General features: G+C 43.5%; 1 protein-coding gene across 1 annotated transcript in view; it reads left to right on the top strand.

Annotated features, from left to right (window-relative positions):
- The window catches only part of Myom1 (myomesin 1), a 126,816-nt gene that overhangs the window by 32,875 nt on the left and 77,544 nt on the right, over positions 1 to 16,397 (top strand). Inside the window, exons 7-11 of the mRNA XM_075955986.1 lie at positions 1,384 to 1,472; positions 1,577 to 1,636; positions 3,195 to 3,359; positions 6,365 to 6,526; positions 12,519 to 12,660. Of these exons, the coding sequence (XP_075812101.1) occupies positions 1,384 to 1,472; positions 1,577 to 1,636; positions 3,195 to 3,359; positions 6,365 to 6,526; positions 12,519 to 12,660 (618 nt within the window). The remainder of the gene's footprint in view (positions 1 to 1,383; positions 1,473 to 1,576; positions 1,637 to 3,194; positions 3,360 to 6,364; positions 6,527 to 12,518; positions 12,661 to 16,397) is intronic.

The raw sequence follows: 16,397 nt of genomic DNA on the forward strand, positions 1-16,397 counted from the left end.
CATTTGAATTTCCGAAAAGATGATAAAATGAGGATGTATTTATTTATCCTTCTCTATATATGAGCATGTGCTATAGAAATTAAGAAGATAATTGCTTAAGTAGGCACCTCTATGTCTGTATCATAACAGAATTCCGAACTCACAGTACTGTGCTCTTTTGTTTTAATCAACAAAAGGCGTAGAGGCTGGGATGGGTGAGAGCTGGAGAGACTGAGAGAATGACCTTTCCTTCAGCTCCCCAGAAACCAGGACGTTGTGTGCCTCATCAATCTGTGTGAGCAAATCAAGGACAGACACTGGGTTAAGCAAAATTTAAAATGGAAGCTCTATCAAAGTTTCCAAGTTATAAAAATATATATAATGTTTTCCAAGATGGCTTGAAATGCAAGCCTGATTATGTGGATGAGAGAGTAAATAAGTGCCCATCTTTTCGGTTCCCACAAGGCCCATGTGCTGAGCTGTAGAGGGGACAGGCGCCGATCATCCTCACGAGGTTTACTGCCTTCTCCCCTGTAGAAGATACTGGGCTCCAAACAGAACCTGGGTGTCTCTGGCATTCCCCAAGCCCTGAGCTGAAGTAGGATCACTTCTGCCGAAGCAGCAGTGAGCTTTGTGGTTGCTCTGAGAAATGTGATTGTATTTGCCTTCCTGGAGTCTACTGTCTTTCTTTTCCGCAAGACACAAGTGTATCTCAAATGAAACTAAATCCTAAGAAACTAGGAAGAACCCAGAAACTAGTGTGATTAGACACAAAACAGCCTGCTTTGAAATCTCAGCCTGACCTCTGTGAGAGTGTTCTTTCCTTGTTCCGCCTTTGTAAGACATCCCTGTTTCTGCACCCAGACAGCACTTGGGTTCCACTGTGAGCTGGAACTTCATGGAGCCCCAACACCAGCAGAACCACAGTATTAAGTCGCTTGTGTTTTGAAACTAGAACGCAGAATGGCATATAAGACCAGCCTTGCTCAGGTTTCTGCTTCAGAGAGGCTGGGGGAGTATCATGAGAAGTTGCTTTTTCTGTTCCCTGTCATCCTGATGCCACCAGACTGAGACCCACCTCCTAGGACAGGACAGCCTGGTACAAAGCCACATGCTCGGCTGTGCATTTTCTCCCCCAATAATGCAAAACAGTTATTCGCTGCGTAACTTATAGCCTTAGTACTTGGTTAGCTTTTCCCTTCCTGCCCTACTGCAGCTTGAAAATTTGTAGATGACTTAGATTATAGACTGTCCCCCAGGAACAGAGACAGTCCCTTCAAGTCCTAAAGAGCCTCATGTGAGCCACTGACTTGCAGTCTGTTATGTTAGCATAGAATCTCCTGACAAAACACCCAGCAGTTACCAGTCAGCACCACGGTCACTCATTTCCCTGCGTTTCTGCAGATGCGACTTTGAAGACACAGCTCAGTACCGGGCCTCCGCCATGAATGTTCAAGGAGAGGTCTCAGCGTACGCCTCAGTTGTGGTAAAGAGTAGGTTTGCCCTTGCTTTATTCCAAGTGGATTTCAACCCCTCCCAGTGCTAAAACATCAGGCAATCACAAAGCAGCTCACACGTGTTCTGTTTTCTTCTCTAGGATACAAGGGGGAATTGGATGAGACTCGCCTCCACGCTGGAGCTTCCATGCCTCTTAGCTGTAAGTCTAACAACCCATCCGCTGCATGTCATCTCTATGTAAATTTGAGCATAGTAGTGCTCAAATTCCAAACCATGTTCTGAGTCCTTGAGTCTAGGGAAGCAACACGGTTTTTAAAAGGATGAAATAATTCACAATACTTACGATGTACTTGCCACGGTGGATATAATACTCAGTACCCAGCCATGGTTAGTTTGTTTTTATTTAATTTTTTGGTTACTATTCTGTTTCCAGGTTTAATTGTTTTTTCCTTATATTTTAAAAGTAGCCTGTTTATGTTTGTGAAACTGATTGTATGTTTAGACTGAAAAGGACAGTGCAGCCCACACTTATTCTCTACACATTAAATCATGACTGATGGTTCTGAAAATACCAATACTTTCTTTTGACTTGGTCTTCCACTTAACCAGTTGGTTCACTGTCTGTAGATGACCTATTCCTTGACTTCCTGAATGGTTTCTAACTTCAAAGTTATGATCCCTGGTATCAGTCCTATGGAGGAGACAATGCTCTTTCCCCACCATATCAGTACTTCTGAAATCATAGCATAGTCCCCAAAGTCCCCATGATGGGCGTGGTTTATCATTTCCCAGTCCTCTGACCTCATCCTGCTCATTCCCATGGCCACATTTCTCATTTTTCTTCTCTTTAAAGCCAGGTTCTGCAAGACCAACTTACCCTGTTTTTTCCACTGCATAGTGGCTTCTGATTGCACCTAACAGCACACCTGTTCCTAACATATGAAACAGAAACCCCTCTGTAGGCAGTAGGCAAATGATTGTACATAGCCGGATTCCAGTAACGCCATAAATAAGAACAATGAAATTTGGATTTCCTATGACTTTTCACACATGATAAATATTAGATTTTTGTCTTTTTTAACTGTCAAGAAATCTAACAATAAAACTCATTCCTGATGATGATGATGATGATGAAGAAGAAGAAGAAGAAGAAGAAGAAGAAGAAGAAGAAGAAGAAGAAGAAGAAGAAGAAGAAGATAAAAAGAAGCAGACTGGATTTGGCCCACAGGTTTCCCCCAGATGGGAAGCGTGTATGACCCAGGCCTGCAGAAGTGACAGTGGACTGCTTTATCTCCTGGTTAGGACTGACTTCCCAATGAATACCAAGGCAGTCTCTGATGATCCCGCTCATCCTGCACGTGGAGACATTAGAACCTGTGTGCCCTTCCAGTTGGGTTTGGGACCTTAGGGTTGGTAAAGAACTTCCTTATAACTCTCCTCTGTCCCCTCAGGCACCTCTGGAACCAGCTGGCCTCTGAAGGCTGTGCAGGATCTGATGCAGTCAGACCTCCCAGGTTTCATAGGAATATGATCACATAGGCAGACGGGAGATGTGCTCCAAAGAGAAGCTATTTCCCCCTTGACTAGTGGTTTTGAGAATGATGTGTGATGTGTTCTATGTACTTATGTAGAACTTGATTTTTTGCCCACATACTTTGCTCTGTTTTTATTGCAGCTACTTTCTGCCTATGCTTATTAAAAATGCTGTTATACCTCGGAAGAGATGCTTTACTGGTGTTTGTTTCTGTTGTACCCAGTTGCTGTGACCCCTTACGGTTATGCATCCAAGTTTGACATCCACTTTGATGACAAGTTTGATGTGTCTTTTGGGAGAGAAGGAGAAACGATGAGTCTGGGCTGTCGGGTAGTCATCACTCCTGAGATTAAACCCTTCCAGCCAGAGGTCCAGTGGTATAGAAATGGTGAGTCTGTAGACTGAGTTCTTCCTTTGCTTCCTAAGGAAAGATGAATGGGCCAGATGCAGGTCTGCATCCCAGGGCTAGCGTAGCCTGTAAGCTGAGGACATTCTCTGATGTACTAAGTGTTTAACATACCTTTCAAAATAATTGCACTCTCTGTGTGTGCTCGGTGTGTGTACACCATGTATATGTTTATTCCCTGAAACAGGGTGGCACTGAGTAGCCCTGACTGTCCTGGAACTCAGTATGTAGAGCAGGCTGGCTTCAGACTGAGAGATCTGCGTGCCTCTGCCTCCCCAGTGTTGGGATTAAAGGCACATGCCATCATGCCCAACTAAAAAATATTTTTGAAGGTAAGATTTCCTTGTCACCAAGTAATATGTGTAACATTGTCAAACCTATAATATTTACTTTGTAAGCTAGGTTATTTGATAGACCAGACTGCCTTGAACTCACTCGTGAGTGCTGGGATTAAAGGCGTTTGCCACCCAGCTAGATATCATTCATAAGAGTTGTATAAAACTTTAAAATATGTATGACCTTATGAAACAATTAAGTCATAATATTATTAATTAATCAGCAGAGTAAATTTCAGAAGCAATTCAGACATTAGTAATTTTTTTTGTTTGTTTTATTTTTGTTTTCTGAGACAGGGGTTTCTCTGTACAGCCCTGGCTGACCTGGCGCTTGCTTTGTAGACCAGGCTGATCTCAAACTCAGAGATCCATTTGCATCTGCCTCCTGAGTGCTGGGATCAAAGGTGTGCACCACCACTGCCTGGCTAGTAATATTACATTAATGTGATAATCTCTTTATAATTTAAAAGTTTATAGTAAACATATTCTTTATATAAAATATGTAAACTAGTATAAAAACAGACACAAAGTAGATAAAAATTACCCTGTTTGCTTGTTTGTTTTGTTTTTGCTGGGACTGACTTTTGGGAAATATAGACAATGCCATCACACACTGCTCTGGAAGGCTACCAGAGCTGGGTTCAATGCTATGTAGCCACTGATTTGACATTCATATCATTTTATCCTTTTTTATAAATGTATTTTTATGTGTATGGATGTTTTGCCTGCATATATGTCTGTACATTATGTGAATGCCCCGACAGAAGAGGCCATTAGGTCCCCCTGAACTGGAGTTACAGATGGACGTGTATACCTGATACTGCTGGAAATTGAACTCAAGTCCTCGGGCAAAGCAACTGGTGTTCTTAACCACTGAACCATCTCTCATTTTATCTGTGAACTTACATTTCATATGTGAAGTTCTGTGGGACTACACAGCACACACATAGCAGAGAGGACAGGTCAAAAAGTGCTAATACAGACAATCACAGGCTTGGGCTAGTGGTGGGTCATGGGCAACATGGCCACTAAGCTAAGGGCCTGGTCATCGGATGTACATGTGGACACCTGGAGCAGTCTGGGGCCCTTAAGGTTCCAACATGGTGGTTGGGACCATGACCTGGCCCAGACTGGAATTAGCAAGGCTGTGGCCCAGTGGCAGCAGCAGTGAAGTGGTAACTGTGGTGTGGCTGTGGCCCCAGAGAACAGAAGAGATTCTGCAGGGAACACAGTAGGAGGTGGCTTCCCCACCTACCACAGAGCTCACCTCGGTGGGCTGTGTGCAGGGACAGGACTGACCAGCACACAGCGAACTTAGCAGTGCAATACCACACATTGCAGTGAGCGTGTAGACATTGCAAGTAACCTACATGAGGAGGTTAGTCTTCCTCAGAGTTTTGATCCTCTGGCTCTGAGTCTTAAAATATAATTTAAAGATAGTAGCACTCAATAGACAGAGCATGTTTTGCATATAAGCTTCTGAGTGGACCCAGCACTTGGGAGGCAGAGACAGGCGGATCTCTGTGAGTTCGAGGCCAGCCTGGTCTACCAAGGGAGTTCCAGGAAGGGCTCCAAAGCTACAGAGAAACCCTGTCTCGAAAAACAAAAAACAAAAAAACAAAAAAAAAACCCACAAAGTTTCTGAGTGGACCAGTTATTAACAAAAGGACAGTTGTAGAATTAGTTCATGCTTACAGCTGAAAACTCAGAGATGGGATGCATAAGCAGGAATTTTAGAATGTATATGAATCATGACTTCTAAAAGTTAAAGGACAAATCAGAATAAACATTAAAATACAATTGTATAAATTTACATTTAGAAATTAAGTTCAGACAATACAAAACTAATTTGTACAGTTCGAAAAAAATTCTTCCTCAACACTCACCAATTCTAGAATATTAAAATTTATATTTATTTGTTGCACATAATTATGGCACTAAATTTTTCTGTAGTTTGTATGACCTCTGTTAGAAGTAACAGAATATTTTAAGCGGAAAAGAGGCTGTCTTAGGGCTCCTATTGCTGTGATGAAGCTTCGTGGGGACGAAGGGTTTATTTTGCCTGCACATCCACATCACAGTTTCACTTAAGCAGTCGGGTCAGAAACAGGAGAGGAACCTGGAGGCAGGAGCTGACGCAGAGGCCATGCAGGGGTGCTGCTTACTGGCTTGCTTCCCCTGGCTTGCTCAGTCAGCTTTCTTATAGAACCCAGGACCATCAGCCCAGGGATGGCACCACCCACTACTGATGGGCCCTCTCCCATCAATCACTAGTTAAGAAGATGCCATACAGCTGGAACTTAGGGAGGCATTTTTCTCCATTGAGGTTCAGATGACGCTAGTCCGTGTCAAGTTGACATAAACCAGCCAGCACGGAGGCAAACCTCAACTCTTTGAACTTCTCTGCTCTTTGAACAAAGAGCTTTAAATTTTAATTTTGTCAGATGTTACAAATTATGTGTCTGTCACGGAGCCCCTCACTTCTGTCTAGCATTTTCCCTAATATTAGACACGCCAGAATGGCTTAAAGAGCTACAGAGTTCTAAGAGTCAAGTGACTCTCAGTATGGAAGGAAGGAAGGGTAGAGGAGTGGAAGAAAGGGAGCCGAGGAAGTAAAGTCAATGAATTTGCTTGTTTTTTTTACATTTCTAGGAGCACCTGTTTCTCCATCAAAATGGGTGAACATGAATTGGAGTGGAGACCGGGCAACACTCACGTTCTCCCACCTCAACAAAGAAGACGAAGGCCTCTACACAGTCCGTGTGCGAATGGGAGAGTATTATGAGCAATACAGCGCTTATGTCTTTGTCCGAGGTAAGACCTGGCGAAAAGCAGAAGACGCAACCACATTTAAGACACTGAGGCCACAGTCGGCGCAAACATGTTTCCATCAGAAGAGTCATCTACAAATCCCCCCGCCCCCCGTCTCGAAAAGAAAAAAAAAAAGATTAGGATCCACACAATCCACATGTGCCTCCTGTAATTGCTCTTCAACCAAAGTCAATTTTTTCTCAGCTTCTGTTGTTAATTCCCTGGAAAGTCCTGCACACACTTGTTGTCTGCATTTATCGTACATGAGATGATGCCCAAGGTATCTTAAAGGCTGCAGGAGTTCCCCAGCACAGGCTACCTGTGTTGCACATATTTTTTGCACCACAGTAGACGGCGGTAGCATCTCTACCCATCCAAGAAATCTCCTCAAGCCCACAGTCTTCCCTCTTCCTCACCCTTTTCTAGGATGGCGAATAGTATAGGTAAATCCCATATTCTATCCCACATATGTCCTTCTCCCAACTATTTTAGTCATCCCACACACCAGTTTTCATATCCCACCAAGTAAGGAAATGGAAAGACGTTATAATTTATCAGATGTTAATACAAAAGGGTTGAGTAAGATAACTGGAAAAGAATTTAAAAAGGAAGATTTCTGCAATTCTGAACTTGACAACTTTTAGGAAAGTGTATCTTTTATATTACTACTACTGCTACTATTGCCCTGTTGTGAGGCTCAGGCCTGGGCTTTGTGTGCAGAGCAAACACTGTGCCACCCGGTTTCGTCCTTTATTATTTGAAACAGTGTATTTTAGGGCTCAGGTATAAACACACACGTTCTCCCACCCGATTTCGTCCTTTATTATTTGAAACAGTGTATTTTAGGGCTCAGGTATAAACACACACGTTCTCCCACCCAGTTTTGTCCTTTATTATTTGAAACAGTGTATTTTAGGGCTCAGGTATAAACACACAACGTTCTCCCACAGTAGCTATACACAAGAATGCCTGTAAATACATTTCCAGAGTTAAGCAGTCTTCACCCATGACTTCCTTCTCTAAGGAATAATCTAATATTTCTGTCACTCTGAGCTTCCCTGAACCACTCCCATGCCCAGTCATGGCTTTTGCAGTCCCAATTTGTTTCCATGTCTACAAATTTTCTTTCAGGGCATCTTTGGACGTCAGTGTTCTTGTGAGTCAGGCTTCCTCCACTCAGCATTTGAGGTTCCCTTATGTCATCATATCATAATACATAAAGTAGCTGATTCCTTCTGTTGTTAGAGTAGTATCCAGTACTGTCTGTACGTCACCAGTTGCTAAGCAACAGTACCATCTCTACTGCTGGTTGTTTAAGGGTGCTAGCACTGTCTATATTCATGTTCATATTTATGGGACAGTTTTTCATTTCTCTTCAATATATACCCACGTGTTGAATTGTTGGATCATAGGACACATTCATATGACCTTTTTCAGAACTGCAAAGCATTTCAAATGCTATTTTATGTGTTTTTAAACTTTTCCCACGGTGGCGTGTGATGCTACTTAAAAGGCATTCTTTTGGGGGTTCTGGATTTTTCACTGTTTACAGAGTAGCTTCTATATCAGCACGGTCAGCATGTAAAACACCATGTTTTATAGAAACATCGAGGAGCTGAGCATATTTGGACAGGCTTTTATCACACAGATAATATGTGTGTCATTAAAATTATAGGTGTTATAAAACAATACAAGGAGAAGAGCCGCCTATGCTGTCGTCAGAAATAGTGTCAAGAGCTGTTACATCCTCTGCTCCGCCTTGATCCGTCCCCTGCACAAGCACACACACACACACACACAGAGAGAGAGAGAGAGAATAAAATTATAGAGGACGAGATAGAAATACCATAAAGGAAGCATTGCAAAGAGCCAGCAAGTATATGGAAAAAATGTTATTAGGAACTGAAGCATTCTATATTACAGACAGCTGAAGCTTTATCTACCATACTGAAAAGATAACAAGATTTTAAAACTCCCTTGTGGGGCTGGGGAAATAGCTCAGGGACCGCTGAATAAACATTAAGCCCGCAGCGCCCAGTAAAAGGCAGGCACAGCGCATACACCTATAACCTAAGCTTTGAGGGCGTAGGGCTGGGGCAGAGGCAGGTGGAGCCCTGAGACTAGCATTAGAGACAGACTGACCCCAGCCAGTCTAGCTGGCTCCACAGACTCCTGGTTTAGTGAGACACTGTCTCAAAAAGCAGGATGTAGACCAACTAAGACACCACTCTTTGGATTCTGGTCTCCATACATGTGTGTGTATGGATACACATACATGCATGCCTACCCACATACACACGTGTACATACCCATACAGCACAGTACACATAAGAAAAACAACTCTCCTGTGACTCTGAGTTGCTTCAGAGTTTCTGAGGGTGTTTTGCTACTATGTATTTAAAGCATGTAGTTCAGCTTCTCCAGTCCCAGGACAGAGTGGACAAAGGTGAAGACAAATGTTAGAGAAAACTGGAGAAATCCGGATGTTCACCAATATGAGAACAGTAAGATATAATGTCTTTACATATGTATATTTTAATAAGGAGGCATAAATATATATGAATAAAGTTTATGCTCCATGTAAACAATGAAATACTCCACAGTGATGAAAACTAATGATGTATATCTATACTTATTGAAATATATCAAGGAAAAGAAGCAGATTTCATGAAGACCATGACCCAGGTTACTTAAAAAATGATCATATTTAGCCAAGTGTGGTCAAATATGACTGTAATCCTTAAACGAGAGGGGTGAAGCAGGAGGAACACCATGAGTTCAAGGCCAGCCTGGGCTACATAGTGAGTTCCTGAGCTACAAATAATAATAATCATCATTATGGTTTTTGTTAGATGTGTTGTCACATGCCTATAATCCTAGCACTTAGCAGACCAAGGCAGGACGATATGAGTTCAAGGCCAGCCTAAACTACATGTCAAAACACATCTCAAAAAAAAATCTTTTAGTTTATAAATATAAAAATAGAACAAATCTAAAAAGGCTTAAGCCAATATTTCAGTAGTCATTATTTTGAGTTACAGAGTTAAAGGAGATTTTAAACTTCTTGATTACCATTTATTTTATAATTCTGTGCTACCTTTATAATAAATATAAACAACAAGATACTGTTTTGGAAAAAGGTTCTTATTTGCCTATGTCTGAGGCCAAACTGTGACAAGTAGCAGGCTAATCTAGTATTGACCCAATTTGTCAGCCTACAAAAAGTTCAGCTATTTGAAGGTTAGGAGAGAGAAAGGCAGAAGCTTGGAAGAGGTAAATGCTGGCTGCGTGGGCACTGTCTTCACATCAGTGCAGCAACAGCTGCTGCGAACCAGTCATGTGTGAGAGCGCTCCACACTTGTGTGGCTGGCATTCCCAGCATACTTGGCTCCCCACGGTGTGAGAACAAGAGCAATACTTATTTTTAACTTTTAACTTTTGCGTTTAGTACTGTCTTAGGTAGGGTTTCTATTGCTGTGGTGAAACACCATGATCAAAAGCAACATAGAGTTTATTTTGTCTTTCAACTTATAAATCCATCGCTGAGGGAAGCCGAGGCAGGAACATGAAGGGAGGAGCTGATGCAGAGGTATAGAGGAATACTTCTTGAACTGGCTTGCTCTGCGTGCTCTCTCTCTCTCTCTCTCTCTCTCTCTCATCAACACACCACACACTGCTTTCTTATAGAACCCAAACCACCAGCCCAGGGATAGCCCCACTCACGGTGGGAGAGGCCTCCCTTTCAATCACTCAAAGGAATGCATGACAGACTTACCTTCTGGCCAATCTAGTGGAGGCATTTTCTCAATTGAGAGTCCCTCTTCCCAAGTGACTCCAGCTTATATCAAGTTGACATAAAACTAGCCAGGAGGAGCACCTAGAAGAATACTAAATGAACTTAGGGCTAACAACTTTGACACAATACCTACACCCAAGATTCGTAAAAGTCTAAGATAATAAATACAGGAAGACTTGATTGTTTATGAAGAAAAATCCCCAGAGGCCCCCCCCCCAATTCCACAGACACAGTCAAATTAGTGGTTGTTCTAGTGGTATTTGAACTAAGGACCACGAAGGTGAAACCTTTGCTTTTCGGGGACAGCAGATTCTGGTCACCTGGGGCTAGAGAATCAGCTATGATTAAGAAGCAACCACTATCATTGAGGCAGAATTTTCTGGGAAGTGTTTCCTCAGCAGATGGAGCTGTGGTGCAGAGGTGGCCAAGAGTGGATGAATGAATGAATGAATGAATGCCTAAATAACGGAATAGATGATCAAGCCCACCCCTGCATGGCATCTTGTAAACTGTGTTACAAAAATTCCGAGCCCTGGCTCTCTGGACACTTCCTATCTTCCATGGTCGGTTACAGTGTGCACTATTTTGTATCACACACCAAATCCAGTGACTGTTGAGCTAACTAGACCCCACTCTGTCAACATGGGAATCTCTCCATCAGTGCGTGGACTCATCGGTCTTTAGCACAGGATGCATCTGTTGCCAGCTGCCCCTCTAGAAAGGCGCCTCTTCTGGTACCCGCACGTACCAGCGTCAGCATCAGCATCACTGTGCTCTTGTCCCGCTCTTCCTTGTCAAGAGCATCTTCTGTTTCTACCCTCTCACAAAGCTGGTGAGGAGAGAGACACGCTCCCAGGAAAACACTTGCAGGATTCTAAGTTCGGCCTTGGCCATGATTTATTAGTGTCGTTTTCCTTTAGCACACGTGTCTGCAGGAGACATTTGCCCAGAGAACATGCCCCGATGGTTTATGGGACATGGAAAAGAATGTCCAAAATCCAAGTGATCTCAGCTCTTCACATGTAATACAAACTTATCAACATTAAAGCCAGAAGTCTGCAAATGTTTCGGCTGTTATATAAAATACCTTTGTAGCTCACGAGCGTTACAGAAGTATAGATCATAGGAAAAGATTGTTCAGTTGACAGGAGTGTTTTCTCCTGGGTAAGTGGCTCCCGTGTGTCCCAGGATGTCCTAACTAATTCTGCCTATGAAAATGCTGTTCATATGCTCGGAAGAACTGGCAGTATGGGCCCCTCCCCCAGGGTTATCGGGGTCTTTAATTATTCTCAGTTAAAGGGCTACTGATGATACATTTTCTTTCATTTCCTTCTGATCCATTAATTAGCTGTGCCTCAGGAGTGAGGGAAGGGCTCACAGCCTGAGAGCTGACCTCATAAACAGTCAATTTCCTGTTTCCTGTGCTGTTGCAGACTTTCACTAAACTCAAATGTGGGTGTTGTGTCGGAGCTCTTTTCCTAAGTACCCTCAGTTTGGAATAGTCGTTGTGTGTTGACTTTTGTTTGTTTACCTCTTGTTCTTGGTCTGTATCTGCCAGGCTCTGTTACAGGGTTTAGTTTAGTTGACAGTATCAGAAGCTTCAGCCCTTGGTAGGCTGGCCCCAGATTCCAGGACCCGTGGTGAGACACTTGGGTAGCAGACTGGGTGGAACAGACCTGCTCCACTCACGTCAGCTTGACAGAAGGGGGTGGTGGCAGAAAGGAGCCAGGGCAAGTGTTAGCTACCCTTTAAATGCATGTCCCACTGACCTGACTCGTCCAGTCAGTTTCCTCCTTCCGCAGTCCCCTGCTCCCCAATCATCAGTTGTTCAACCAGCACTGGGCTAAACCTCTGATGGGGCCAGAGCTGTCATGATCTTATGGTCTCGGAAACACACTCACAGATACGCTCAAGTGCACTTTAAAGATATTCTACAACAACTCTGGGAAGCAAGGGCAAGGAGACAAAATCCATGGATTCTTTTCAGAGCCCTTCTTATTTTCTAACATAGTGTTCTTCCCACAAAAGGGAAAAGCACACCTTGTTATATTGACAAACAAATTGTAAGATTTGACGTTTGCTCTGTGAAGCCAAATATGTAGCTACCATGTTCTGTAGGAAATGTGGGCATTATGACCTCAGTCTGCCAAGCTGGCGGAGCCTGCGTGAGCGATTAACAGGCCCCCTCTGTCTCCACAGATGCTGATGCAGAGATTGAAGGAGCCCCTGCAGCACCGTTGGATGTGGTGCCTTTGGATGCGAACAAAGATTACATCATAATCTCTTGGAAGCAGCCGGCTGTGGACGGAGGGAGCCCTATCCTTGGATACTTTATCGATAAGTTAGTGCTTGGCCTGATATCAGTCTGTGGATGTACAGATGTGTTCTTGATTGTTCCCGTTATTTCTAAGTGAAAGCTTTCTCTTCTCTGGTTTTTGCCTCCTCTCCCTTTCTTTCTCCATATATGTTTAATACATATATAAACATACATACATATTAGCACCTACTTATTTACATAAACTCTTTGAATTGGGCAACCAGCTCATGTCACTAACTTGGCAAGAATGTAATGACGTTGTAAACCTAACAACAGAGGCCAATGCAGAAATGACATAACTGACATTCAATATTCTTAGCATCCACGTTCCTAGTATGGCAGTTATTACTGCCTTTAGGAGCACAAATGAATTCCTTGTACCATACAATGTGGTTTCAAGTTATCCGTATTATATAAGAAATAATAGCAAAAATTCATAGCGTTAGGCTACACTGTTACGTATGAGTCCTGGTTGATTACAGTCTTCAGTACTTAGGATTTTATACATTCATATCCACTAGATTTGGGTAATACAAGCAACAAATTTAGATTATTGGCCCTAGTATGTGAGTCTCTGACTTAGTTTCTCTTCTGATAGTTACCCCAATTCCTTCTGCTTTTGTCTGTGGAAACAATTAGAGACAGATGATCTATGTCAGTGTATTAAACTTTCTGTTTGTAACAGTAAGTAAAGTGTGCGCGCTGTGCTCAGTGCCTTCCAGAGAGATGCTTGTTTATCCGTAGACATGAAGTGGGATGGAGGCTCCACCTACTTCTGATGAATTTGGAGGTTTGCATAAGTTCTTTTCTTACTGTCAATTCTGCTTTGTTGTCTTCGACAAATAGCCGAGGGGTCTGCAAATTTTATGGAAGATTGGAGACAATCAGTGCACATTGTTCAATATTTACTGTCTGCTCTGATACTGCTCTAAACACTGCATGTGTTTATTACTAACCCATAGCCATCCCAGACAGGCCTTGTTATCACTAACCCATAGCCATCCCAGACAGGCCTTGTTATCACTAACCCATAGCCATCCCAGACAGATCTTGCTATCACTAACCCATAGCCATCCCAGACAGGTCTTGCTATCATTAACCCATAGCCATCCCAGACAGGCCTTGTTATCACTAACCCATAGCCATCCCAGACAGATCTTGCTATCATTAACCCATAGCCATCCCAGACAGGCCTTGCTATCACTAACCCATAGCCATCCCAGACAGGTCTTGCTATCACTAACCCATAGCCATCCCAAGCAGGCCTTGTTATCACTAACCCATAGCCATCCCAAGCAGGCCTTATTATCACTAACCCATAGCCATCCAGACAGGCCTTGTTATCACTAACCCATAGCCATCCAGACAGGTCTTGCTATCACTAACCCATAGCCATCCAAAGCAGGTCTTGCTATCACTAACCCATAGCCATCCAGACAGGTCTTGTTATCACTAACCCATAGCCATCCAGACAGGTCTTGCTATCACTAACCCATAGCCATCCCAAGCAGGCCTTGTTATCACTAACCCATAGCCATCCCAAGCAGGCCTTATTATCACTAACCCATAGCCATCCCAAGCAGGCCTTGTTATCACTAACCCATAGCCATCCCAGACAGGTCTTGTTATCACTAACCCATAGCCATCCCAGACAGGTCTTGTTATCACTAACCCATAGCCACCCCAAGCAGGCCTTGTTATCACTAACCCATAGCCATCCAGAGAGGCCTTGCTATCACTAACCCATAGCCATCCAGAGAGGCCTTGCTATCACTAACCCATAGCCATCCCAAGCAGGCCTTGTTATCACTAACCCATAATCATCCCAGAGAGGCCTTGCTATCACTAACCCATAGCCATCCAGAGAGGCCTTGCTATCACTAACCCATAGCCATCCAGAGAGGCCTTGCTATCACTAACCCATAGCCATCCAGACAGGTCTTGCTATCACTAACCCATAGCCATCCCAGACAGGTCTTGCCCTTATTACAAGTAAGAAATAGAGGGCCGGCCAAAGCCACACGCCACAAGGAAACATGATGTTGCTTAAGGTCACATGGGTAGGAAACCCAGCGCCAGAATTCCGCTATCAGCTCAACTGTAGATCAGTGCTCTCTCTGCTTCAACATGTTATAGAAGCTTCTAGAAAAGATGCCCTTCACCTTTTCCCCTGCACAAATGAAGGTTAAGAGGCATGCTCTAATGCCACCATGGCAGACGGAAGCTTGGGAGATAGGTCTAGGAAAACTGCTGCACTCCTCAGCTTTGCGCCACCCCGCGAGCAACTCTAGACTCTCTACAAAGCAGAGGTGTGGGAAAGTGAACGGAAGGCATGAGCTTGATAAGACTTTACGTAATGTTGAAGAAAACGATCCATGTTATCCCTATCAGAGAATGTAAAACGATAGTGAGGAAGGGAAGACCCCCCCCCACACCCCGTGTTTTATACTGATTGCTCCTGGAAGTGTCCTCCCAGGAGAACTATTCGAAAGTTATACATTTTAAACATAGTATCATATAGGGGATGTATTGCAAACTAAAAGCCTTGTGTACTAATTGTGAAAAACAAGGGATCGTGTTGTCATAAGGCTGCACAATTTACTCAAACACCGAGTTGCTAATGTTGAGCTGATTGGATTGGTAGCCTCATATTGTCTCCTGAGCAGCCCCCTGCCTCTGTTATTGGAAACCAAGTTGCTTCATTAGTAGGCAACTAGAAGTAAGTGTCCAACCACTTCATTTCCCATGGGAATCTTCGGCCTCATCGTTAAAGGGACAAGCGTGACTGGACATGGCATGCAGGCCCAGCACTTAGGAGGTAGAGGTATGAGGGTCATGAGTTCAAAAACCAGCTCAGGTTACATAGCAAGACCTTGGAGGGAGAACAGAAGATGAAGAAAGAAAAGAAGCAAATAGATTACAGCAACCTTCCGACCCTTGTACCCACACAGAACAGTGATCGTCAAGGAAGAAAACAGCACACTGTTTCCCAAACTGCAGTACAGTTTCCTGTTCTGTTCTGTTTGGCTGTTTTGACTGGCCTCAAGGTCCTTCCACCTGAGTTCCCAAATGCCAGACTTGCAGATGTGCCCCACCATTCCCAGATGCACGGCTATCTTTTTAGGTTCCAACTTGTCCTACCATAATTCTGCTTTTAAATGAAAATGCCTAAAGAAGACAAAATATCACTAACCGTGAAATTAAAAGTGTCAGCAGGAGATGAGTGAGGGCTCTCCCTAAAACTCTCTATAAAGATTCTGGAGAGGTGACTCTGTGGTTAAAGCACTGGCTGCTCTTCCAGAGGACCCGGGTTCAAGTCCCAGCACCCACGTGGCAGCTCACAACTGTCTGCAACTCCAGTTACAAGGGATCTAAAATATCTTGTGTCCTTGGCAGACCAGGCACACAAGAGGTGAACAGACATCCATGCGGCCAAAACACCCATACATTAAAAATACAACAAAAAGATTCTGGATACGCACATGTTTTCCTTACCCCACTCTAACTCCTCTTCACAACACACAAGGCCCTCCCCCCAGCTGCTCATTCGGGAAAGGTCTGAGGCTTCATTCTTCAGGCTAAAAAAGATAAATTGCTGACTGGTAAGATGCCTTAGTAAAGGTAGATGCCTATACCTACATTCATATTCTCTCCCTCTCTCTCTCTCTCTCTCTCTCTCTCTCTCTCTCTCTCTCTCTCTCTCCCCACACACACACACACACACACACACACACATGCTTGAAATGTTCGAAGGAACAGCT

Source organism: Microtus pennsylvanicus, chromosome 22 (genome assembly GCF_037038515.1).
Source record: "Microtus pennsylvanicus isolate mMicPen1 chromosome 22, mMicPen1.hap1, whole genome shotgun sequence".
Taxonomy (NCBI): domain Eukaryota; kingdom Metazoa; phylum Chordata; class Mammalia; order Rodentia; family Cricetidae; genus Microtus; species Microtus pennsylvanicus.